Raw genomic sequence first — 27,744 nt, forward strand, 5'->3', positions numbered from 1 at the left:
AGGCAGGTGTGTGCTCGCAGTGGAACAAGCAGCGGCCACACAGGGTAGGAAAGTGCAGTGCAGGCAGCATGAGCCCCTTCCATCATGGGGAAAAGCAGTGCTCTATGATTACCTTCGTTTTCCCTCAGGCATCCAAAGGCATCAGGCTTCTCTGCCAAGCTCCTGTCACCCGTTGGCAAGCACATTAAGAACGGTCTACATCTCAGTACTATTAGAATAAGCTAGTTTTAGTTATAGAACTGTGAATTTGGCAGTACTGCTACAAGCATACACAAATTATACAAATCAATTACTATTTGGAAAACAAACTGGCTTATATTTACCACTGATCAATGATGCAGCAGAGTACTTAATGACACCCAGGCATTTGCAGAACATGCAAGCTGTGCCAACAAAACATATAAGCTTAAGAGTCTTGAACATCAACCTAGAGCTCTTTAGCTAATGCCTCTGGAACTCTGATGGGTTTACTGTGTATGCACACATATAGCACACACAGCTATTCACTGCAACAGATGAATCCCTCAATGCAGCTTTAGTATGAGATGAAGAATGCAACAATTCCCTAGAAAATGACATTAATTTACAGAAGGTTGGCACTATTAAAAGAAAAAGAAAATATGTCAGTGGAAACTGTACTTTGGAAGTAGCTGCAACAACTGGCATCCAATGAGTCCTTCAAGAAATAATCTGATAGAGTTTTTGGTAAAGTGATCTCACCAGAAGAGAGTTGTGACAGAAATAGAATTGAGTTGTGCAACTGATCATTAACTGAACAAGTTGTTTCATTTCAGATTATGTTGCACTTTGTTATTTTCAATAATATTGTCTTTCCATTTTTTCACATTTTCCTAGGGAATTTTATAGTTGTTTTCAAATTCAACACTTTCCATCTACATGTTTTTTGCAAATTAAAAATACTGCTATATGATAAACCACTTGATCTTTATCAACGTGCAGCATAGCATTGTTGTTGTAACATGCTTACATGCATGAACCTTCTGAATGTGAATGAAGTCTGCTTGCAACAAATGCAAGACCAAGCAACTTACCCAAAATGTCCTTCACCCCAACTAGAGAATTCATACCTCATGGCAGGAGAAGAGGCGCACTCCCTCCATCTGATGGAAGACTGGGTAGTGGGTGTTATCAATCGTGTCTCGGCGGTAGACATCTCCCACTGCCAGAAAAGCGTCTAGGCCAGAGTGTATCAAGTCCCACTGATGAGCTGATGTATGAGCTCTTAGCATGTGGTCACGATTCAAGTAATAGTTATCCTCTTTCCTTCTGCTGGCATGGTTTTGTGGAATAAGTAAACTATCAAAATTCTGCTGGACTGTAACCACTGGAGAAAGACCGTCATACACAGAAAACAGCGGAGTCCCACGGCGTCCTAGATAGTGTTTGTAGAAGTGCTCCTTCACCTGCTCCTTGATTAGCCACAAAGGGTGATGTTTTCTGTTGTGCAAGTTCTTCCCCACCTTGGAAAGAATCTTCTCTGTGACATTGCTGTAGTCATCTTGAGGATAAGATTTACCAAGCAGTTCCACAGTATTTGAGCAGGGTGCACTGGCAGCAAAATCTGAAGGTGCAGACTTGGATGAAGAATGCCTTGAATGGGTGGGAATTCCTCTTACCTTTACTTTTGGTGATAAAGCTGTTTTAGAGTACTTAGCTACTCTCATGAATTTCCAGAGCATTGCCATTGTAAACTTTTTTATGATCTAGAGAAAGAAAAGGAATTTAAAATATTTAAGTTAGGACCTGCCATATTGCTGCAGGAATTACAATTATCTTAGGGATAAATAAATCCAAATGTCTGCTTGATTAGTATGACAAAGTTCCCATTATAAACCACTCTTTTGACTTCAGAGGACAGAAAATACCTTTGTGGTCAAACTTCAGCTAGGATATTTTATTCAGTTATCAGGCTTCTGCATGGCTGTACCAGTATTAATGACTCTAGACCTAGCCTGAACCCCATTCCAGATGATGCTCTTTAAAGATGAATAAATATCAGGCCTTTTGTGGAACAATATTTTTCATCTAATTAAAACATGCAGCAATAACCAAATAATACTTAAGAGAAACTTGGAAATTTAACAGTGCCCTTCAGCAGCCAGAACTTGCTTATAACAAGCAATTAACTTATTGCTATATCATCTCTCCCATTAGCAGAAGCTGCAGAACATGTTCCACATCTACCTGATGCATGTGGCACACACTGTGCAATCATCACTAATTCTTATTTAATGCCAGACAAAACCAGTTTAACCTTTCAAACTACTGAACCACTGTGAAAAAACAGATGGCCAGACAAGTCATATATTTATATATAAACAGCTTATTAAATTCAAATATGAGTATTGCACAAGATTCACAATAAAGACTCCATATAGTCAGAACCAATGTTAGGATTCTGCAGTGAGCACAAAACCCCTTTTTCCATATGTTCCCCAGGATGGTTATTTCCACAGCTTCCACTGCTGTACAGGGGAGGCAGGCTTGTCAGATACCAGGTAGGCAAAGTGATGAGATTCTTCAAGTAGTCTGAAGTGAAGAACTCATTTCCCATCAAAGGGCCATCTTTACACATCCTCCCTGTTCACAGACAGGCTTTGTGTTTCATGTGTACACAGCTGCATTCTCTGTAGAGCTCAAAGACAATTCCAAAACCAAAGAGATTTGAGAGTGATGAACCTTTCAGTCACTCCATATGCCTAAGCCCATTCTGAGATGAAAAAATACCTGAAAATCTATAGTTTGGCTTCAGAAATATTAGCAAAGATTCCACTAAAATAATTAAGTATTAAAATTTGCTTATTATGAAATGGGAAAACAGAGGCATTAGAAGTTAAGTGACCAGGGAAAGGCAAACAAACTGGCTTGTATTTTTCTGTGAACCAAAGACTACAGGGCCACAGGTTTCCTGAGTGAAAGAATTTTCTGTGAAAGTCATCTTAAAGAGCTGGGGGAAAGAAAGATATAAGCAATAACAAATGCACCAGTCTTCAAGGGATACCTTTCAATCTTTAGGATTACAGTATCTGTCTAGCTTTCCACAGGAACATAAGGAAAAGAAGTGTAAGTAACAAAATAAACAAGGTGAGACTATTTTTCACACTCTTGTGCTTCAAAATATGTATGCAAATAGAACAGACATACTAGAATAGAGTCCCAGAAAAAACAAATCTGTAAAAGGTAGAGTGCATGGCCACATCTGGCTAGCTTTCTTCCAGCTTATACCTAGAAGTTTTCCATAGGTCTATTTCCTCAAGTAATTGTATCTCAATAAATCAAAATACAGGCAAGTTGAGTAGACAGAAATTAAACCTGGTGGGGAAGTGTAAGATTGAATATTAGGTTTAATCTTTTTTTTCTGGTAGAATATCTTTAGAAATAAAGAAGAGCTACAAATTTTATCTAGTTTTGAAACTTTTAAGAATGACTGCCTTTGGCAGAGGAGCAGCAAGGAGTTTACAAAACTATTTCACCAAATTAGCTCTTGATCGTTACTGAGAATGTTCTTCAATAAATGAATTCGTACACACACCAGAAACGACTCTGATAGAGGCTAAGCAAGGGACAGTCTTACATTCTGAACAGGGACTCTATTTTCCTGAAACATACGTTCTCCTTCATGGAAAGTGAGTTCTCATTTTCAAACAGCTGCTTGAAATACCCAGTCCTAGTCAGATAATGAATTCAGCTTCCCTTAAGTAAATATCACCATCTGCCCATACATTTATTTTTCTAAAAACTTCAATTCAAAACTTACACATAACTGTAATGTACCAAAAAACTCTCATAACTTTATCATGATTCTTGTGATGTTGGCTGCTTTCTTGAATATCATTCCTCTGAGAATCAGACAACCATATGAGAAGTTTAACTTCCACATAAACAGTTTTGATGATTATAAATTTATGGGAAAAGAAATAAGAACATACACCACAAGTATTGGGGGGGCACTCGCATTTGTTTAAGACTCATTATTTTTAAGGGAGACTCTAGTATATATATCTTCAAGGGCATAACTGATTTCATTATTTGTAATGAAATAATATTTTTTCTGAGCAAGCGATATATACTCCTTAAAAACTTGTACAGGACAAAAACCTACAGATGAACTTGCATCAGAGTTTTCATCCCAATATTATGCCTGTGTCTTAAATAGTTGAAGAGCATTATTACCTGCATTATTATTCTAATCCAAAGCAAAATCTGAGCAGTAAGTAATGTGAGCAGTAAGAAGAGTTATAGTTTTTTTTTATGAGTTATTCAATGTCCAAGAACTGCAAGCAACAGCAAGCAAGCACTAAATATGTCCCTAACATGGTATCATACAAAGTTCCAGAAACACTGAAGTCCTTCACCAACACTCTGCTGCTTCCCTCTCTCACCACAGAATCACATACTCCTCTTTCAGAATCGTTACAGAAAAATGGTATTGGACTTAGTTCAACTCAACTGGTGATAAGTTACATTTGGGTAGAGAAACCACAGAGAAGAAAGAAAGTAAAATATGTTTACACTCTGTAGACTGTACACAAAATCTTCAAATCAAAGTAATGTTTACCAAGGCAGAGAGCAACACTGGAAAATAAAGACATCTCTTCATCTTTCCTCTACCAATAAATACCTGGTGTTAAGAATACACTAATTACTTATGTTCACTTATAATAAACAGACATTTATGCATTTATATCTATTTATTTCTGTGTTTATCTAAGTGTCTGGAAAAGCAGTTTAAATTTATCATTTTCCTCCTTTATTTCCACCATGCTTTTCATTTGGCAGGGAAACAAAACTGCTTTCTGTGCACACTGAAAAAACCTGAATCCCACAGCAAGGCCTGCCAGCCAGCTAACAAGAACCGTGAGCCAAACAGCAGCTGCAGGTCCTGTAGCTGAAAACAAATACACAAACGGGAAATAGACATTGAACAACCACCACTGGCATCTTCGATCCAAAGATGACAAATCCCTCCACCAGCATCACCAGCGAGTCCTGCACTCTGGGTTTCACAGTGGCTCTGGCACGCAGCTGGCTCTGGATGCAGACACAGGGCTTTGGAAGCAGGCTGTTCTGCTGGCAGCTCTCCATGGGGGTTCTCAAAGCTCTGCAGGTGGACATGCAAGCACCAGGCCCAACACCACCTATTACACACGTCCTCAGCCAGACACCACCACTGACACATTCCAGGGGACGTCAGCAGCTCTCCTGAAGCTCTATGGGCTCAGGTTGCTGTACCTCAGGTTGCTGCACCTCAATCTCCATATTGAGATGTCTACTACAACTTTAGTCTTGGATAGGAATGACATCATACATTATGTTGTGCCAATACGCTTGGAACTATGCTTGCATCTAGACATGAGCTTTCGAGCAGCTCCAAGGCAGATCAGAGGGCAGGAGGTGGCATCCATGCCACCCAGGGGTGAAGGCTTAAGAACAACCCTGTCTGTGCTGTGCACAGACCAGGCGCCGATACGACCACACTTTGCCAACATCAGTCCTGTACCACAGAGCCTGTGACGTTTCTACAGCAGTTTAAATTGATGGGCAAGGCTCCTTCCTCCCCCATGGAAAACCAACTATTCCCCGTGCAGCCCAGCAGACTTTACACATGCTGAAGTACACCACAGTCAGAAGCCTGACAACAGGGAAACAGCAGACAGAATACATCAGACAAAAAATACCATGGTTTTGGAGCACATGCAAAAGGCAGTTTGATTTGATAAGGGATCATACTGCTGTACTGTTAAAGAATGTCCTTTCATGTCTAAATCCAAGTTTCCATGTCATAGTGCAGCAAGGATTAAGACAGCATTATCACAGCTGCAGTGGTATTTCTCACAATTCTCCACTACCCAGCTGAGGTTTGGAAAGAATTGTAGACTCAGTGAAATTCCTCCTTACACCTGCTTTGAAAAAGGAGGAGAAAAGAGGGGTAGTTTAGCAGCTCACAAAGAAAAGAAACAGTGCTGTGCACCAACCTTGCTCTATTCACTCCCCTCTCCTGTAAAAGTGGAAGAGGGAGAATGTTCCTGTTAGAGAAAACTAGAGCCCAAACAGGCCAACTTTTGGGGCCATTTGATCAGTATTTCCATCCGTGAGCCAAGGGCACCCTCACTCCTGCTGACCGCTTTTCTCTCTGCCCTGTGCTTTTTACAGCTTATGGCTGCAGAAACACAGATGGGCTACTGCATACATAAACCCGAGTACATGACGGGTTTGAAACCAAAATTCTACAAAGATGAGAGTCTGTCTCCTATCCAAGAATAGCTAATTAATGCAAGACTCTGAAGTGCCATGGAAAATGTTAGAAAAGTTGGGCTGCCACCATTTTGTGATGTGACAGCTTTTATCTACCGTATGTGTGGGGAGGGGAGTTCAACCAACATAGCATATGTTAAAACAAAAATTATAAACATATGTTAGGCTGCTAAAATTGGACATATACCAGTCTGCTTAGCAATTTAGCTAAGCATTGAATTTGAGTTTTGAAAACTATGTAGGCATACAGCAGCAAATATCATTGTATTGCCATGACCATATCTGCATTGCATAGGATGTAACATAAATTATTTTGCATGCAAAACTAATAACAAGCTCAGATTTTTTAGTGCTCATTTTAAAATGATGATACATTGTTGCACACCAGAACAGACTTCTACCCAGCATGCTGAATTTATATAACACACACAGACTTCTGAAATAGCCTTACAGATAACTCAGAATGGATCCATTTTAGAACCTGACCTTGCAAGGGGATAGTATTATCAAATATCCCTGATGATGGCTAGACACCATTAAAGTACTTCATGAACAAGGCACTGGCAAGACAATACAGCTTTTAAATATTTGGCTCTTAATTTTTTCATGTACTTGGAGTTCATCTAGTTAATAATCTGTCAGTGAGTTCCAGAAACACACAGAATAACTTTTTATTATTATTTTGTTATTTTTCTTGACTGAAGCAAAAATATGTCATAAGCTGGCTGGCTGGCTGCTCTGTAATAGTGATACATTAATCATGATGCCACCTTCAGCAACATTTTGAGGCTTGCAAGATTGAGAAAGAAAACTAAAAAACCTGTTCTGGCACAAGGCATGATCCTGCTTTCTCTCAGTGCTGCATATAAGACCTTCTTAAATATGAAAGGTATTAACAACCATGCTCCTTTTCCACTAACGATGAAGATGCTGATTGTCTAAACAAAGGCCAGCATCACATGGTCTGTCTTACACATATGAGCACCTGGAGGCAACCACAGAAAATATGGTCCTCATTGCTGAGGCACCTTCAAACACCTGCACCACTCCTTCAGGACTGCAAGATGGACCAAGATAACCATAATGAACAGCAAGTCTTTGGAGAAGGGAACATACCTCTGGGCAAGCAACCAATTCAAAATGCCTTGCATCATCTCTTGAGTCCACTCACCATTCAGCTGGAGGCTGGATAGTGCAAATTATGACAAAATGCCATCCCACTGCAACAAATTTCAGTTCCCCATGCAGACTTCCAAAGGCTGCTGCAGGCTCTGGTTTCCCTGCTAAACATTGTCATTCCAGGATTGTTCAGGTTTATCCATAAGTTTCCCACTTACGAAAAGGATAATGCTTCCAGACATATTCAATTCAATGCAAGTAAAATGCATTTCAGTACTAAAACATTTGCAAACTCTAGCTGTGTTGTCAACTGGTATGAGACCATTTCAAAAACTGATATAATCAGATTTCAAGACAAGTTGTAGTGAATTTGTTTTAAGCAATTCAGAAGTAGACTATCCATGCACTGGAATTTGTGATCAGCAAGCTATTCAAGTGCATCAAATTGCTGAATTATTGAGGCAGTATATAATTTTTCAAAACATAAATGTATACAGCATAAATGACATTAGGAGTTAAAGACAAAAGGCAAACAAATTCAGACTTCTGGGTGGGTGGAAAGGCACCAAACTCTCTAACATGTAAAATTCAGAAGTATAAGGTGAAAAGCCAGATCACACTATTTTTATTTGGACTTTAAAAAACAGACTAAGAGAAACAAAATAAGCACATTCAGAGGAAAGAAAATATTGTTGGAAAAAAAAATTATATATATGCATGACAGAAGAGTAAACTAAGAAAAATCACTCCTGCTCAGAAACAATATCTGTTTTTCTTTCATTTATACATTAATTATTTTGGGGGTTTTTTTTTCACAAATTAAAACAGTTTGTTATTTACTGAAGAAATGTCAATAAGGCCCTTTAGTGATAACATTCAATAGTGCATGATGACTAAGGCACACAGAACTACTAAAAATTAGACAGCTGCATCCTGATCTCCTGTCGACATTCCTGTGTTTTTCCCTACCTCCACAATGAGACAAAACAGCTAACAGTCTATTCCATATTTTAAGGAAAAATCCTCATTACACAAACATATTTTGAATACATTACATTACAAATGACATACTGTGAAAAGGCAATGCAGAAATTATTCCTAAATATTCTCAAATGTGTCTACTGCTTTTAAAATATCCATTTCTCAAGGAATGCAATCTGAAAAAAACACTACCTTTGGCTGCTGAGGGAATATTCTTTTTCCAATGCCTTGAAAATATTGCCAAACAGCTTTTTGCATTTGTAAATAACTGTCAGATGAAAGGGACAGAGAGACTTAAATACCTGTAAAATTCTCACTGCAGTTAAGATTACCATTATCTCTTCTGTCTTCTTTTTCCCTTCAATATCTGCAACTCATTATCTGTATCTTTTTACAGGGGCATACACCACCAAGAATTTTATTCCTATAGAGTTTCATATGAGTAAAAATAAACTTGTTAAGAAATTAAATATTAGCAGTACTTTTGTGTAGTGAGGGACTTTCCTAGTTCTCACCGATTAGCTACACCATTTGGGCATAATAAAACTTCAGAGACCTCATCCTGCCTGTCATGGAGTGACTTTACCTTTAAGGTGGTTTTGGGAGCTAAGGAAGTTGAAGTTGCTGGTGACTGATGGGAGTCTTTTCTCCTGACCAATTATTGGTCATTACTGGGAACTGACAGCAGTGTTGACCATTGAAAAGTGGGATCAACTTATGAACCCTACCTTAAGATGTAAAGTCAAGGCACTTCAGTTCTCTTTGTTTTCCTGGCTGTGAAAGGTAACAGAGCTCCGGCTGGCCTCCCGTTCCCTGCCCAGGCCATGTGGCCGGGCAGGGGCTGGGCTGGGCCCAGCGGCTCCCGGCCGGGAGATGGGGCCTGCGGGGCTTGCCCCGGGCTCTGGCCAGGCCAGGCCGGTCCCTGGCTCGGCTGCAGTGACAGAGTTCACCGGGGACTGCTGAGTAAAGAAGGAGAAAAAACTCTGGACCTGCAGCGGGCCAAAACAGCGACTACCTTCTCCAGAGCAGCCATGGGGAATTTTCTATCGCAGACGGCTCCAGCTCCTGCACCGGCAGAAGTCACAGAACCATCTACAAAGCCTGGGCAAGATTTTAAACTTTTCATTACCCAGATGAGACTTGCAGATTAATCTTTTTATCCAGAGAGAAGAAAAGAGAGTGATCAGCATGTAAACAGACTTTATGGACTGTCAGAGACAGTAAGGAAAGAGAGAATAAGGAGATGCTTTACAGATGAAATATCTTTCTGTTAAAGCTATGGAGATGGACAATAGTAGTTTAAAAAGACTCCTTTAATTCATGACGGAGTATGAGGAGGAATAGAGTGTTTAAAGTGTATATTTTGAGTAAAAAGTAGAATAATTGTGATACAGTGAAGTGCTGGAAGATTTGAACCCTTGAGAGGCAATGAAAAAAACTGTTTTCTAGTAGAGCTCACAGAGACAAATGAAGAAGACTTTTACCTTTGAATAAACTCATCCTTAAAATGACATCCCTAGACTCATGGCCCATACACACCTCAGAGTGATGTGAAATGGGAGGAGTGAGCTCTGATACCAGCATTTGTGTGCAGCTGACATCAGGGAAATAGAAAACTATAACAAAAATAGTTTTCTCGTGAGAAACTCCATACATTAGCAGAAAGAGACTTCTGTTTCTCTACAAAGACTCTTGCAAGAATTGGGACTGTTTTTAAACACCAAAGTTCCAAAGTTTTTTGTCTCTGTTGTCATGTGAACAAGAGAATGGTGAATAGTAGGAGATAAAAAGGGTTTTCTGGAAGTTTATTCTGGTGTTCTTATTATTATAGTTTGTTAATAAACTTTCTTTATTCCTTTTAAGTTTTAAGCCTGTTTTGCTCTTGTTCTAATCCATATCTCACAGCAAAAAATAAGTACATTTTTTTTAGTTACTCGTTTAAAACCACAACACTGCCTTAACAGGAAGAGGGAGTTGTTGGAGTCTGGGATACAGAGGTGTGTGCCCTTGTTTCTGATACTTAGTTTTAAGATCCAGAAAAAGACTGAATTTCATATAATATGAAATTCATGAGCATGTTTACATGCTGATACATGAAAACAACTGTTAAAGTTAGATTGAAAAAGCTAAAAGTGTAAGTGTGTAAATTAAAAAGTTTTCTTAAATCACTGGGTGAAAAAGTTAGTTTAGAGAACAGGAGACAAGATGGAGGATTTAGGGTGTTGTCTCTTGTCTTTCTTCTTTCTTCTTCATGTTCTTCTCCTAGAAGTTTTTGGGTAGTAGTAAGTGATTGGACAGAAAATGCCGCAGTGCAGCACATAGGTGAAGAGTCATTAAGTCATTAAGAAAAATAATATACGTGTCTATTGTTAATTGGGTAAAAATAGGTATAAAGATAAAAGAACTGCGTACTTCAGTGCCATTTTCTGCATCAGACACGAAGTGTGCCACAAGGCCTTGTTGTACCATCAGAAGAAAGAAATGTACCAGATTGCAGTGATCTGGACTTGTGCAGTTAGTCTGGAGAGACCTGCCAAGTTTTGTGATGACCTTCTAATAAACACGAGAAACAAGATTCTAACAAGCTTGGAGTTTTCTTCAAATCATAAAAAGTGAGATAAGCAGAGCTCCCCGTGAGGGAGAATCCCAAAAGAATTCAGTCCAAAAGAAGCTGAGAAATCCAAGAAGACAAAGAGAAATATAGAAGAAATGCAGCGGAATCAGAGAAAGAGAAAAAGGATTTTTTTTGAGAAAAGTTACAGGAGTAATACTTTTTTTAAAAAGTTATTAAATACCAAGAATGGGACATATGCAGACTAGTTAACAAGTATAAAAGACAGCAGGGGAAACTAAATTATTTAGATGGGACATGCCAGAGAGGGCAGCTAACGTGAATCACTAAGTTCATCTACCAGTGAGAAAGTCTTCAGCTTTATCTGCTGCATCCCCACAGTACTGATTCCCTTCTTCAGGAGTAGTGGGGATTCACAGATCTATGATTTACCATAGATCTCCAGATGCCCTCCTTAGTAATACTCCAACATGGAGTAGGTTAGAATAATTTAAGTATTACTATAAAATAACAAACATAATTAGTATAGACCCAGGAGCTATTTCATGGTTGTAATATGTATTAAATCAACTCTATTTAAAACAAACAAGCCTTTCTTAGGATGTTTCAACCCTAAATAGCAGCAGGAATATTGCAAGGTTTGTGTCATATCAATTTTCTGTCACATCAAGCTTTAAAGAGATCAGTTTCACAAATCTGCTTTCATCTTAAGCCAAAGTATCACCAGAGATCTGCACCCCAGACCTAGCTGTGATATGAACTATGAGAGATGAAATCTCAACTGAAGCTCTAACTCAGCTGTGGTATCATTCCTTGGTCTGTCTCTGTTGTAGAAATAATGAAAGTGTGAACAGACAGAGCTTTTATCAGGATTATGTATATTTCAACAGCCAATCAAAAAAAGAAAGAGACAAAATATCTCTACGGATTTTCCTTCAGAATCAGTAAGTCTCACAGACTTCAGGATGGATAAAGAAGAGAACATGTGGATGTTTGCAGTGGAAACTCCACTGCAGTAAAACACCTCCCAGTTGGAAAATGTGTGGTCACGTGCGTACAAACAAGTCATCTCTAGTTTGAACTGCATCGTCCTCGTTTATCTGTCATGGGCTCTGACAAAGCATTTAAGTAAAAGAATAGAAGGCTCCTAAGGAAGAAACTACATTTCCGTGCCTGGGGCATACCACTTGTGTGAGGTTGGTAGGAATAGGCCTGAAATATTAATGAGTAAGCCATTTGTCAAGAAAATTATGCAAGAAAACTTGGCAGCCATACAAAGGGGTTAGCAATAAGATACCAAGCTAGGGCAGTGCACACTAAGAACTTGAAAGAGAAAACAGGAAGGAAAAAAACTTTTAAATCACTTTAATTTGCCTGTCCACATTCATAAGCTTTGGAAGAAAACAGTGAATTAACGAGTGAGTAAAACATCACACTCAGTAATAACAGGTACTAACTTCTAAAAGGGTCTCAGTCTAGAATTCATGTTTTCACGTATTGATTCCTTCAAGACATTTCTCCTAGTGACATTCTTTGCAAATAAACTTACCAGGTAGCATGTGAGCTAAAAGGTGTTGTCATGACAGAAGACACTTAATTATTGAAAATTCACATAAGTAAATGGGAAAAAGCAATTCCCACAAGGGAAAGATACAAAAAACCAAAAAAGGACACTCCTCTTGAGGTTCCTCACAAATCATAGGGAAGAAAAGCAAAGACAAAATTGCAACCACTCTGTCAAATGAGATGTTAAAATCTATACTCTCTAAACAGACTGAAGATCTAAATCACTTCTAGGAGTTTCCAAGTGTCATTTCTCCTTAAGAGGAACTTGCAAAAGAAAAAGATTTACAATGCTTCAGTCAGACTCCATGTTTTATATTTCTTTTTAATTCTTACATAATTATAATGTAAGTTTGTTTCAGGGCCAGGCATACTATTATTTTATACAGTACTCTTTATATAATAAATTTGAAGCCTGGTTTTTAAGTAGACAATTCTGTTTTTACTGTAAGCAAACCTGAAAATCATCCAAAGCATCGTGGAACATTAAAAAGCAATCTAAAATTTGCATTAAATAAGAAGATGATTGTCAAATAAAGCAATTTAATACTTTATTTTGGTTTACCAAAACATAGCCATAGTCCCCTTGCCAAATGTTAAACATGTCCAACAATGTGATCTATAGATTTAATCACTTTTGATATCAATTGGACTCATTGACATACTCAGAGTGATGCAGCAGCATTTAGACTTTCATTAAGCAGCACTCTGCTTTCCCAAAGCATATTTCTACATAGAATCTCAAACTGCTTTTCAGCTGTTAACCAGTTAAGCTCTACAATATGCCCATGGGAAAAGTATTGCATTATTTATATCCGTTAGTGCAGCAGCTCCCAAGTCAAAAGCACTGTATTTCAACATCTTGGCTTTCACCTTTTTTTTCCAAATTGTTTTGACTGTATTGCCATTTTTCTCCGTGTTCAGAATTTTTTTGTTGTTCGCAATATCATTTTATCAACAGTTTAACAAGTATAACTGCTACTGTGAACAGAATCAAAATGTTTTGAAAGCAGCTTGCCAGAACTGCCCATTAGGAACCACACTGAACAGTTCAGAAATACTAAGATATTCCCATTGAAACAATCTTCTCCTTGAACACGCAGATTTTTAAGGCTCAAACCTACATTCCTTGAGCAAGAATTATAGTCATTGCTCTGCTTGTATTGTGGCTCAAACTTCAATGTTATTGTAATTACAATTATGTATTTAGTATGATCAGGAGAGTTTAGAGGAAGAAGACATTTAGGGAAGATGGGAAGGTACATAAATGAAGCTTTATTGAGGCAAATAGGGAAATGCAAAACTGGGTGGACTGACCATTGCTGCTGTACCTGTTCCCTTGCAGGGCTGGCCTGAAACCAAGCATGGCATTCACAAATTGTCATCTTCTATACAGGATTTCACCTCTGCTCACCATTTTTACCAAAACCAAGGACATCATTTACTTCAATGAGGAAGTTGTATCACAGAAACACAGAATTGTTAAGGTTGGCAGCCTCTTCCAGTGCTCTGCCACCCAAAATGTAAAGCTCTTCCTCATGTTGAGATGGAATGTCTTGTATTTTATTTTATGGCCACTGCTCCTCATCCTGTCATTGGGCAACACTGAAAAGAGTCTGGCACCATCCTCTTGGCACCTGCCTTTTTGATATTTCGATGCATTAATGAAATGCCCTCTCCGTCTTCTCCAGACTAAACAGGCCTAGCTCCTGCAGTCTTTCCTCCTAAGAGGCTCTCCAGATCCCAAATCATCTTTGTGGCACTCCACTGGAACCTCCGCAGGAGCTCCTTGTCTTTCCTGTACTGAGGAGCCCAGAAGTGGACACAGCACTCCGGATGTGGCCTCACCAGGGCCAAACAGAGGGGCAGGATCAGCTCCCTCCACCGGCTGCCTACATTTTTCCCAAAGCATCCCAGGATGCCATTGGCCCTCCTGGCTGTAAGGGCACTGTTGGCTCATGGTCAACTTGTCATCTACCAAACTCTGTTTGTTGGTGACCTCTTTTGAGGAAGTTTCACACTGTACCTAACCCCGCTGCTGCTCTTGCCTCAGATTTTGCAGAGTATTGAATCATGTCAGCCTCCCAGTGCAGCCAGGGAAAAGAGTATTAATTACATGGGGGGTTGTCTCTCTTGTATCAGTTGTGAGAACTAACAGTCATCTGAGATTCCAACACAACATATAACAAGATCCAAGGTAAGCAATTAAGAGTCTTTTAGTAATATTTACCAGTGAAAACCTGGCCAAAAGCCACACCATCAGCCTTATGATTTGGCTTTGCAGGGGCCAAAACGCTCAGTGCCGGCCTGGCACAACAGCCAGCATTTGCTGAAGAGTTTTGCAGAACCGGCTCAGCAGAGCTCACACAAAGCCCATAATTCAGAGTAAAGAAAAAAGAGAGCAAATCTCACCAATGTCACAAAACAGCAAGAGGATGTCTACTACACCACGCATTGTTACCACTATAGTAGCCCTTGAATCCAGGAAGACTAATGACTGAATATGAACATACAGCACATGAAAAGAAAATTGCCATGCCCAGTGCTGCCAGCACAGGCAATCAAAAAGAAATGTGAGGTCAGTAGTGACAGACACCACATATTACTGCTAAATAATTCTATTTTATAATCTTTACGATGACCACTGGGTAGAGAAAAAGCAAATCCACAGTGTAGTTTAAAAGCATTATAATATGCTTAGAAACCAAATCATTATTGAACAGACAGAGGACTCAAAGTGCAGTAAAGTAGGAAACAGTGACTTGCTGAGACCAGAATCAACTACATGGAGCTGAGAAGGCCCCATGAATTAGCTTTATGGCAAAAAGCTATGGCAAAAAGCTATGGCCACAACCCCTCTCCCCCACATACATAAAAACCAAAAGACTACTGCTACAATAAGCTGCAGGTAAAGAAAATCAGGTCTCATTTAGCAAAGAAAAATAAAACTAGCATCTAGACAACACCTAACTCGGCCACAGATTTATGACGTGTGCCAATGTTTTTTCACTACAAAACTTTCATATAACAATCCTGGAATTCCAGGGACCACTGCCCAGAGCTATTAGCTAAAAAATGATTGTTCAGAATTGTTTTATTCTCTGTACCTGCTAGTTCAAAGGTACAATTTCTCAAGTACAGGCTATCATGTAAGCAACATAGGGATTGACTTTGTTTTTATTTTGGGAAATTTTTTTCTCTGTAGCTATTATCTAATTTGGTCTGAAAAAAATATTAACGTCATTTTCATACTATTACTCTATGTATACTTAAAGAATCAAAAGATTTACAGGAAGTTTGTCCAGCTTACAGTATGATATAACAAAATCTGGCCTAGCATAGCACACCATCTCATTTTCTTTGCAATATTAAAATATGAATATTCGACACTGCTTTTAAGGCTGAGTAGACAAGATCATATTCATCACACCCGATGAACCTGTTTCATCTGCAAATCTACTAAATGCCCAAATGTGAACTTGCAATTTATTCAAAAACATGTAAGCAAAACTGCAATGATTTCTATGCATAATTGCACAAATATCTAACTTCAGTGCCTCTAAACTAAATTTGCATGTGGCACTTCCATATTTGTAAATTACAACTAAACACTTCCAGTTGTTTACGTGTTCCTACCCCACCAGCCAAGGATGAAAAGTCTCAGGATTAAGGTTTTTTTTTTTAATTCTGAAAGTAAAAGCTGCTATCCTGGACCTTTGTGGCATTTAATTTTCTGCCATTCCAATGCACTCATTGGCACCTGGGCTAGAAACTCTCCTTTTCCACTTCTTCTCTCTGTCATCTACTGGGAAACAGAATAGAATAATTACATTGACTCAAGCAGTTCTGATTGCTTTCAGTGTGTGGTTCACTTCTTGACACCACAGAGAGGAGTTGTGATAAATAAGGATCAATAGACTGGATAGGAATGTTTTCATTTGCTTCAAAGCTGAAGAGCAATGACATAAAAAAATGAAGGTTTTTTTTTAAGGCAAGTTATTTGGGGGAAAAAAGTTGAGTGAGTTTACTGTGTAGAAAAGTTTACGAAAGAGCTGTGAAGACTAGAATTTAAACAAAATGAAATTGAAGTCAGTCTTTTCAGTTCTCATTTACTTCTTACTAGAAACACAGCTCAAAGGAAAGGAAAGCAATCAAGGCATGATGTTAACATTTCAACATCAGTTAAAGAAGAATTACATCCAGTGGAGGGGTCTTCAATTACAAACTGTTGCAAAATCTTACATAAAATACACCATTACAATCAACACCTCTGTTCATAATTACAGGAGGAGATCAAATACTGTGTACAGGCAGGCAGAAAAAAAAATAATGAAAAATCATACAAACCTTCCAGGATGATGCTATTTAATTAAGGTAGAAATAGAGGAAAGGTAGCCTCCTGCATTATCATTGCTGTCACAGACCTCTTGTAGGCATTCAGTCTTCTTTAGCACTACATGAATTTAAGATAAAATAACTATAAAGCACTCAATAAGACTTCTTTTTCCTTAAAGTCTTAAAGCCATATTCTTCTCACAGAAGAGTAGCAAACTAGGGAAAGCTCTCCTAATGTCTCTTTTATACTTTCAAATTACTTCTCTGCTATTATGATTAATTGCATATCATATAAAGTGGGTAAAGCATAATGTTTCATCAGAAAAAGAAGAGGTAAATTTCAGCGGTCATTTAACCTGATGTGCTTTTTGTAGCACTTTTTACAAGTCTGTTGTAAATTTCAAAATAAATAATAGAAATATATCTTCTGGTGTGTCCCGTGATGACATATATTCACACGTAAGGCTGAAATTCAACGCTTTGCAGGAGGTTGGCACCCAACTCATTACCAGGTTAGGCCTTATAAATGTAACTACAAAGTCATGCACAGTTCTGATGCCTGAATCCTGCACTAGGTGTATCACACAGCAGGAATTTGCAGCTTAAGTTTTAATTTGAGCTGAACTCAAACCTGTTTACTGAGAACTTCAGAACACAGCCATTTGACATGCCAGGTATACTTCAAACATATGTTGTGTAAATAAAATTACATCTCTGTAAGAATGTCCTGCATTCAACTGCTCAAACCTCTCCATCCTGGAGGTATCCACACTTTATTCAGTTTAAGTGCATCAAATTTAGTGCAGTCAGTACAACTGTCATGCTAACTTCTGTTATTTCAGTCAAAAATCACAAGTTTATTATTAGCAGTTTGTGGACAATTAGTATAAATATCAGCAGACTTGGATTTATCTTAATTACTGTTTGTTTCAATTCCACAGGGAAACAAGAAATCATCAGTAAAACACTGCACTAAGAGTACAAATGACTTTATATCTAGCTGTAGTCATGCTGCTGTGTTTGGCCCTCTGTCTGGGGAAAAAAAAAAAAAAAAGAAGAAGAAAAAGCAATTTTACATTGAATTCTGTGTGTTTTTCTGTGTAACATAATGTCTTCATAACATGCAATTTAGCTCATGACATACTTCTTCCTACACATACAAATGACACAAAATACACATCAGTGAAGAAGTAATCTGAAACAAAAGACTATTCTTCGATATTTGAAAGGATACTTTCATATTTGTCTCTTCTATAGCAACTGTGATCTGCATTGTTATAAACATCCAGAAACTACAGGAGTCCAACAGAAGCCTGACTATTAAAGCTACTAAAACAGTCACAGTCACTTATCTGACCATCCAACTATTGGCAAATATGTGCAAATAAGGACCTCCAACTTTTTTTTTTCTTTTTGTACGATGAGATCATTTAGCAAAAATTAAGTTATATTTTGCCTTTACAAATAACTACTCCTATTTGTTCCTTATGTGTCATCAGATCATTAGAAATTTCAGCTTTTATTCTATCCCACTGAGAAACAGAGGGGAAAAGGTACCCAGAAACCACAAGATTCCTAACTTCCCTTCTATGCTTTCCAGCTTGTATTACCAAAGAAAAGGCAGCTGACTCCCTCACACGTGCTTTCTCATAAGCAGGTGTTTTCTACAGGAAACTACTAGTGAATGAAGGAAAAATTTGCTGATTTTATAACCCAAAAAAATTGTTACTAGCTCTCTGTCAAACACAAGATGGTTTGCTGAGTGGGTTTTTATAAGGATCTGAACTTGGTCCAGTTTCAGGGAGCATTTCCATTAGCAACCTACAGAATTGAACAGAGGACACCCTTAAATAATCAAGATGATCATCAAGAGCCAACACTGCAGGTATACTGGATAACAGGGCTGGAACCCAAAACCATTCTGTCAAACTAGGGAAGTGGTCAGAAAAATAACAAATTTTCAGGGGCAACTGCAACTTTTTGCACTTTGTCAAATCCAGCTGCACACCAGCAGCAGAGCGAATAAACTTCTAGACAACACCTTCCCCAGAGGGGAATCAGGGCTTGTAATAGACCATGAGCTCAATAAAAGTTCGAAATGGGATTTAAAAAAAAGGAAAGAGCCATCATATGGGTATATAAATAGGAATATATATCTCATAAAATAGGAGGCATTCCTGTCCTGTTTAGCAGGAAGGAATAACTAAGTCAAATTTTTGGCATAACTTTTATAAAATAATTCAAAACAATTTGAACTGTCCAAAGACAGTAGCAGAAATGTAGCAGAATGTAGAAAGACTGAATATACTAGGACTACATAGCCAGAGAGAAAACAAATTAAAGGCACTTTCACCATCATCATCAGATCTGAAAGAAATGGCATACTCTTTGGAATAACCTTGTCTCCACTGCACCCTGGCTAAGATATGCAGCAATTCACCTACCAACACCAAAGTTATAAAAATTTGTTGAAGTTATAAGGAGAAATCTTTCTACAAATACAGTGACATGTTGTAAGAGAGGGCTTGCACAGACCCTATTGTAGTTTTATTATTTCATGCAGATTTCGAAACAGCTGTGCTAAAAAGAAGCAGGTGTAAAATTCAACCTGCTTTGGGGGCCAGACTAGTCAGTATCTCAAGGTCATTCCAGTCTTACTGAGGCTTGTTATTTCTGTGATCATTATCACAATTTTTTTTTAATGAAGCACATATTAAGGGATTATTCCTTAGAGGTCTATCCGAGTCTTTCTTTCAGTGGCAGTGTTAATGGTGCTCATGGCTTTATGCCAGTTATATTGCTGAAAACTTAGCAGGTGATGTATTTGCTTATAGGCACTGTCATGTTTTATCCATCTCAGCATCTATTTAGTAACTGCTTTAATATTCTAGTGTATGGCAGTGCTATATAAAACACAGCATTATTTTCCATATTTTATTCCCCTCATTAGCATTCCTACCCTCAGATTAACTGGCAAAAATACAAATACTCACAGCAATTTTAAAAGAGAAAGTTTGAATTCTCACTAACACCACAGTTAACTGTGTACTATCAGTAAACAAAGCACAACACGACACTGTTCCTTCACTATTACAACAAAATTCTCAGCAAATTTCTCAGCAGTTCTTTGAATAGATGGAAATATGATGGTGGACAAACTGCAGGGGCCATTTGAATACCACCTGCTAATAGTGTGTTGGAACAATTCTGCCTGTTTTACTTAAAATGTATTATAGCAGTATTTCAATTAGTCCCTCCATCTTGTTTTGTGGCAGAGGATAGGGAGGAAAATCCATATGGATTAGGCTTTTCCATTCATAATTTCATGCTACTCTTGTAGGATTTCTAGGTGGTCTAGGTAAAAACTTCCACTGAAATTAATGGATTACACCAGAAACATCTCTGGAAATCATATTGAGCTGACAAGGTACTATTTTTACTCCATTTTTCAAACTGCAGTCATACGTATTGTAATATTTTAACTTCCTTATTTAGTATTCATTCACACAGAAGTCATAATTTCCATTACTTGGGTTCTTGAAAAACTTCTATTAATTTCTCTTCAATCTTGTTTTGGAGACTAGGGGGACTGAAACTGAATACAATACCCAAGAGTCAATATTTCAACTGATATTACTGAAACATAAAATAACTTTGGGAAGGTCATCTCCTCCTCCTATCCCAATGCTTTTCTTTACTTAGGTTTCATCTTGGCTGCACTCCTCACTACAGTGAGATTAAACATTAAGCACAACACAAATCTGTATGATGCCTGTGACTTTACTGCTTGAAGGAGGTGAAAATAAAAAATTTCTCGTTTTCTTAAAGCAACAAGTTTTTTAATCTGCAATTTGTTACTCTAACACCTCCAAGCAGATTTACATAGAATTGCAAGGAACATATCTGAATTTTATTCACAATGCTTTCACTTTTGTCCATCACTGTATAATATGAACAGCAATGTCTCCTAACTAACTACAGCTGTTGTTCATGCCCAAGCGATTCAGAAATTATGCTTCACTGTCAATACCATTTTACTTCAGGGCAAAAAAAGAAGGTAATACAGGTGAACACTGGCAGAAGCCGAGAAAAAAAAGTTGTTTTTCCTTTATGTATTCTGTGTCATTAGGCAAAAACCTCTTTTTAAAAATATGTCACTTGAGGAGCAGCTATTTCCTATTGAAACATGCTCAAAACCATGGAAAAGTCATGCAAGATGTCAGATACATGGTACGGGCAATGCATTTAGTATTTTCATGTGTTTCAAATACCTATAAAGTCATCTGAAGATAAACTTTAGGAACAACTGAAAAATCTAAAAATGCAGTTCCTAAGGAGGAATTCTTACTGCACTGCACATCACAGGCTGCTCCTCCCAGTGAGGAAGACATTTCAGGGTGCACTTTGATATAATCACAGAATCTACTACACTATGAGTAAAATTACTAATAATACAGCATCTTACCAATAACAGTAGAGAAGGTCAAGGCAGGATCCAGAATACGGTAATGGGCCCTCTTATAAAGCAGCTTGGAATCAACTTTCCTTTTTTTTAGTAAAGAAACCAGGTACAGAAAAAGTTTTTAAAACACCAAGCATGAAAAATCACACACAACTATTTAATGCATTTTGCAGGACAGAGAGCTCCATGACAGACTTAATGACAAAATATATATATGTTAGCACACATAACCTTTCCTTGAGTGGAAACTAAATGCAATCAACAGCATCAAAAGCATTTCCAATATGCTCTCCAACATGTTTTTGTCTTTTCTCCAGGTAGACTTACCACTGATCTTTCTATCAGAAACACAAACAGAACATGAAGGGTATCCATCACAAACATATCCAGAAGAGAAAGCAATCCCTTTATCTCCTCCACTCTATCAGTTCTATGAAGTAGAATAGTACTTTTTTAAATTGCAAATACCAATGATAGAAAAGCAGTCACTTGGCAAGCAGGTTATTTCTTGACTGCTGAAGCAAACCCCAGGAATGTTTTGGGTTTGGTTTTTTTTATTATTATTATTTATAACCACTAATGTTAATGCTTTCCTCTTCCAGAATTATTCTAACTTTTGGAGCAGGACAAGCAACATAACACTATAATCACAGTTACAATGTTTTAAATCGTGAATCTGTTTTTAAAATCCCATATTTTTCATATGGGAAAAGTTGGATTATCAGCTTTCATCCACTGCAGAGCTCATTTTTTATTTCCTGTAAAGTTTCCTATAAACTGTAAAGTTTCAAGGCACTAAATCTTAGGTGCACTTTGTTTAGATACTGAATTTTACTACAAGTAATTCTCAGAGGCTTTTTTATATGTGTATTAAAATATCTTCCTTTCTTGACTATATACAGCAATGAAATAACTAAAGAGTAGATTTACAGACGCAGAAAATGAAAACTACCCACAATAAAAATGCAAAACCTCTGAACTGTTAGTAAATAAACTTTTCTGTAGAACATTTTTGGTGTACCATATATCAAACTCAGTGGTGAGTGTACAGCATAAAATTTTACTGATATGATCTTAGGATTACTACTTATGACTCACAAGCAACAACAGTCATCATACAAACAACTGTATAGAAGTGATGGTAAAACTTTCAGACTTTGTGACATAAGCCATCACCACTCTGCTGACTAAAATCTTAATTACATGTGGTATGCTGGAGGCACTTGTTCACAGGTCACGCATGGTCTCAAATCTCCCTGAAATTCCATTTGATAATCAACCATTCGCTTCTTCCCCTGCCAAGTCTGTCTTGGCATCTGCCTGGACTCTGCTTGTTTTTCACTCTTTCCATTAAATTCATAACCTTCTCAGGTCTGCTCAGCATGCCAATGCACAAGGCTTCCAGGGGCTACCAACATAGGGTAAAAATGAAGCTAATTTTATGCTCAAGAAAAATGAAACTCTGAGCAATACAATTTGTAAACCTTCTGAAACCCCAAAAAACTTAAGACTCACCCTAAAGTCTTGTCGTATCAATCTTTTCACTGTATTTAAATTACTGGAGTTTCAATTAGACTAATGCTTGATTCTACTGGAATACAAGCTCAAGGACAATATTCAAACTGGCCAAGTACTGTTTGATCCACCACACTTCATCATGCCCGTTTTCTGAAGCTGTAGGCATGTGCATAACCCAGGAAAAAAGTTAGTAAGATCTCAGATCCTTATATTCCATGGTGCACAACTTAAACCATATGATTTGCAAAGGAAGAGTTTCATGTCAATAGCAAAAGGTGAGGGGGGAGGAACAATCCACAGATTTTAACCTAAAATAGATTTTTTTTCTTACGATTTTAAATATAACTGAAACCATTTCCTCTGCACATTAAGATGATATCAACTTGCAAAATAATTGTCCCTGCTTGAAGCACCTACAGTAGAGTTTGCAGAAAATGGGAAAAAATTTTTCCACTTTGAATACCACTCCATGGAAACAGTAATATAAACTGAAAAAGACTTTTAACATATCTCCTACTGCATTTTCCCTTTCAATGCTGGACTCCATGGAACAATGGATACTCCCAGACGAAACTTGCCACTTCATGGAATGATTCTACTATTGCACAGAGATCTTCTCTTTTGAAAGGAAAAATCTTCCTACAACTTTTTGCTTTAAGTGATTATTTCAGATTTTTTGGTCTCTGCCTGGTGGATTCATGCAAAAATTACATAACAATCCAACAGTTCAAAGTTTTATGCAAAACCTTTTGCCAATTCCTTAAGTAAATTTTAGTATAGTAAGAACAAGAATCTGGAGGGAAATAAAGGAAGGGGATCTACCTTCATTTTACAAAACTGTCATAGACTCCTTCTCCCCCTCGTGCATCTTCTCATTTATTTGTGTGAATGAACTGCACAGAGCAGCCACATGGATTTTAGCAGCACTACTGCTATTGAAGAGGTCTAGCCCCCAGAAGACTTACTGACAGATGATGAAGCATTAGCATTGCACAATAATAACAATTTACATTAAAAGCTGAGGATCTACTTGTTCAATAAAAATGTTCATTTCTTTTTTCATGCACTTGTTGAAAAGTGCCAGAGCAGAGTTTAGAACAGTCTTTCACCATCTGAATAGCATCTGTTAATTTAATCAGCTTCTTCCTGCATGTCAGATTTGGCTGCACCAGTACCATCAGTATTGAACATATTTGTAAAAAATGTATCTGTTTAAAAGCATATCAGTTAATGGCTTATTAGAAGTAGTCAGCAAAGCCAAAGGCCTTCTGTTTGTAGAGGAACCTGGATAATCAGGTCCTACATAAAGCTGTAAGCCACATGTCCAGAAATTTCTATGAATCACTGCTCAAATTAAGTCCTTATGCCCCTTTCAGGATCTCCATCATTCAAATGCATGAAGGCATGAATGTGTGTATAAGAACACACCAGTTGGCAGAGTCATTCACAAGTCATCTTGAAAGGATAACCATGTTACAGGTTTGCAGAATAACAATTTATGTTTGTTCTGTCAAAAAAAAAATCTTTAACAAAAAACTACAGTTCAAAAAAAAATTACAGACTTCACAGGTTTGGTTAAAGGATGTGCCTTCAGACAGAAGTAGAAAACTTAGTAACTGCAAAATCATCTTGCCTTCTCTAGAAACTATACCCACACTGGCTGTTTCATTTCACTGTGAATAAAAGTATTAAATATCAAAGGTGCAAAACATTTTTTTTTCTTCTAACACTGAAGTTGAAATGTTCAGAGTACATATTACTGGATTTTAAAACTACAGCAAGGTACTTCAAAGCAGACGAGAAATACTGCCAAGGTAACAAAAACATTCCACCTGTACATGTATAAAAGCTTTGCCAATAGTTGGAAGATGCTGAAGGTACAACCACCACTGCAAAACACTTAAAAAAAAAAAGAGAAACCCTGTGATTTAAGGTATCCCTTATGAATTAGACTCCCTAAGCATAAACATGCAATATACCTGCTTTAGCAAACAATACTGGATATCACTATTAAATTGATTTAAAGGTTACAGGCCTTCCATAACAAACCCCAAATACCACAGATCTTACTCTCCAAATAATTTTATTTTAATTGCACATTATATTCATGAAAATAAAGAAATTGGTTTGCAACATAAGTAAGTTTGCAGACAGCTCTTAGAAGCTATTTTACTGCGTGAGCTGTCAGCACTTCCATCAACTATTACATATTATATTAACCTTTCAGACACTGCACATTCTGAGGTAGATTTACAGAACCACGTATTTATACTTTACTCCACTATTCTTTATCTATCCCTAAGCATCTTAGGCCTAATTCATCATCAGAGTAAGGCAGTAAAACAGCACTGAAAGCAATCATATTACCACAGTCACAGCAACCAATTGCTTCAGTCATTATTGATTCCTCCTGACAGCTGGATCATCTTGAGGTTTGACTACACACAGTGTGTCCCAGGAAACAGATCTACTGCACTGGTCTGAATTTCAGATGGCATGAAGTCTGAGGTAGCCTGTGCTTTCTCCTGATGAAATTAGAAGAGATGATCTGCAGCCTCTTTCCTGCCATCTGTCCAGGTAGGTTGGGGCATGAGCACCTCAGATGTGAAAGAGAGACCTGCTGGCCCAGGCATCAAAGACCCAAACAATGAAAAGGTGTCTCCTTTCTTGCAAACAGCAGACAAGGTGGAACTTATACAAAAAATCGCCTGAATCTGCCTGAGGCAGGCTAAGAATCTGTTCCTCCCTTCACTTAGAGCAAATTACTGGAATGAAGGAAGCCCAAATCAAATTCTGTGTTGAAATCTGAACTATATTCTAAGTTCTGCACATACACACACAGTCCTTATCTCATACAACCCCCAAAAAAGAAGCAACACCAATATAGTCCTTATGAAGTTTCTTTGTATTTTTTCTTTTGTCAAAAGAAATTAGATTAAAAAAAATAAATAATTATATCCTCAATACTTAAATCCATCAACAAAACAGAGGTGTATAAAGAACAAAGCTGGGGGACACTGATTTCCTGCATAGTAAAATAAGCACCTCCTTATATCTGGAAATACCTGATGATTGCAATAAACCATAGATCAAAGTGACTTTAAAAAACATGAATGATAACATAAACACCTTTTTGCCACTTCATAGTTCATATTTTATGCATAACTTTTCCAGAAGAAAAAACATAACTGTCTTGTAAGACTGAAACCATCTGCACCTTTCCTGTTCAAGATGATATCCATTAATTATTAAAACTAGAACACAATACCCAGAAACATTCTGCTTCGTTCAATAAAGATGCCACCTTTGTTCAGCCTATTCACTAGTTTTCCATGTGAATTATGGTTTGGGGGAAAAGTGTATACTGTTTGCTTTCTGTGTTTTTAAATGAATTGAAATTTCCATCAAAATGTCCCAAATTAAAACTAATTATTTGCTGGTAAGCAGGAAATGCATCAGTCCTTATCTTACAAAATTAGAATGTGTAGATATTAAGTAACCAGCTATATTTCTGTTAGATTGTATAATTGCTTAAAAGTGAAAAAAAAAAAAGTGCTTACTTTAGTATAAAGTGATAACATTACTTACCATGCAATTAATTTCACTTTTTTCCAGCAGGCAAAAACCAAGTATTTTCAAGGAAAACAACACATAATGCACAAAAGCTTCTCTAGTCCCTTAAATAATTAATTTTTCATTATGATTTAAATCAATTCAGCTTGACTGATGTCCTGGTTTGCTCACACCAATCTTCAAGCTCCCCCTCCCATGACCAGAATGAAGGTTGCTGAGTTTCATACAGATGGGTAGTAGGGAGCTGCTAGCTCGCATAAATGATTTCTAGCATGCATCAAAGGAAGGCCTTTGCAAGGGTACTCCCTAACAATCTTCAAGTGATTCTCTCAGGAAAACTGATTACTCTCTAAAGATGGTAGTCTGGAATAGAGTTCCCAGTCTCAATTAACCTGGGCTGGTTTCAGCTAATGAAGTGGAAGTGAGGAAAAAATTAACAAGATATAGTACACTACTTTTAGCATATTGCCTTATTTATATTTAGAGCTCCTTTAAGCTCTAAAATGAAGATTTGATCAACATATAGTAAAAATCAGCAAAAAATATTATTTTATTTGCAGTGTCTAAATTAAGTGTTTTTACAAAAAAACGAGCAAGGTACATCATAAAAGGGAAACTGCACTCTAACTTCCCTAAGTAAGGTTAGCTGAAAACAGAGACCGAAGAAAACATGTCAGTCCCATTTTCAAGAATATCAACAAGGACCTGGGGAACAAGTCAGGCTCACCTCAATCCCTGAGAAGGTGTCTGTGCAACTAATCTTGGAAATAACTTCCAAAACATGTGAAGGTGATCAGGAGCCTTCAGCCTGAATTTATGAATGGGAAATCATGTCTGATACACCTGTTAGCCTTCCATAAAGAGATTTTTGTCTTGGCAGATGAGAGAAGTGGACATGTTGGTCCTGACCTTGGTAAGGCTTTTACAGTGTCTCCCAGGACATATTCATAAAGAAACTCACAAAGTACAGACCAGAAAAGTGGGCAGTGAGTGGTGGACAGTGAGGTAGACTGAACTGACAGCCTTGGGAAATGGTTATCAGCTGCAAACAGTCCATCTAGAGGCTGATCACCAGCAGTGTGCCCCAGGGGCCATATGGGCTCTAATACCACTTTAATACCTCCATTCCAGTGAGTGACCGAGGAGAAACCTACAGATGATACAACACTGGGAAGCACTGCTGATAAACCAGATGAACGTGGTGCCATTCAGAGGGACCACTACAGACTGAGAAAATGGGCCAACAGGAACATCAGCAAGTTCACCAAAAAGAGGAGCAAAATCCTGCTCCTGGGGAGGGTTAACCTCAAGCACTTTTATGCTGGGGTCTGGCTAGCAGGGCAGC

General features: G+C 37.8%; 1 protein-coding gene across 4 annotated transcripts in view; it reads right to left on the minus strand.

Moving 5' to 3' along the window:
* Window positions 1–27,744, minus strand: part of FARS2 (phenylalanyl-tRNA synthetase 2, mitochondrial) — a 244,530-nt gene that overhangs the window by 187,379 nt on the left and 29,407 nt on the right. For 3 of the 4 annotated variants that reach the window (XM_058831259.1, XM_058831262.1, XM_058831261.1), the window contains one exon: window positions 1,089–1,724. The exons of the other annotated variant lie outside the window; for it this stretch is intronic. In XM_058831259.1, coding sequence (XP_058687242.1) covers window positions 1,089–1,706 — 618 coding nt within the window. In that variant the 5' untranslated portion in view covers window positions 1,707–1,724. The remainder of the gene's footprint in view (window positions 1–1,088; window positions 1,725–27,744) is intronic. 4 annotated transcript variants of the gene reach the window in all.

The sequence above is a fragment of the Poecile atricapillus genome, chromosome 2 (genome assembly GCF_030490865.1).
Source record: "Poecile atricapillus isolate bPoeAtr1 chromosome 2, bPoeAtr1.hap1, whole genome shotgun sequence".
NCBI lineage: Eukaryota > Metazoa > Chordata > Aves > Passeriformes > Paridae > Poecile > Poecile atricapillus.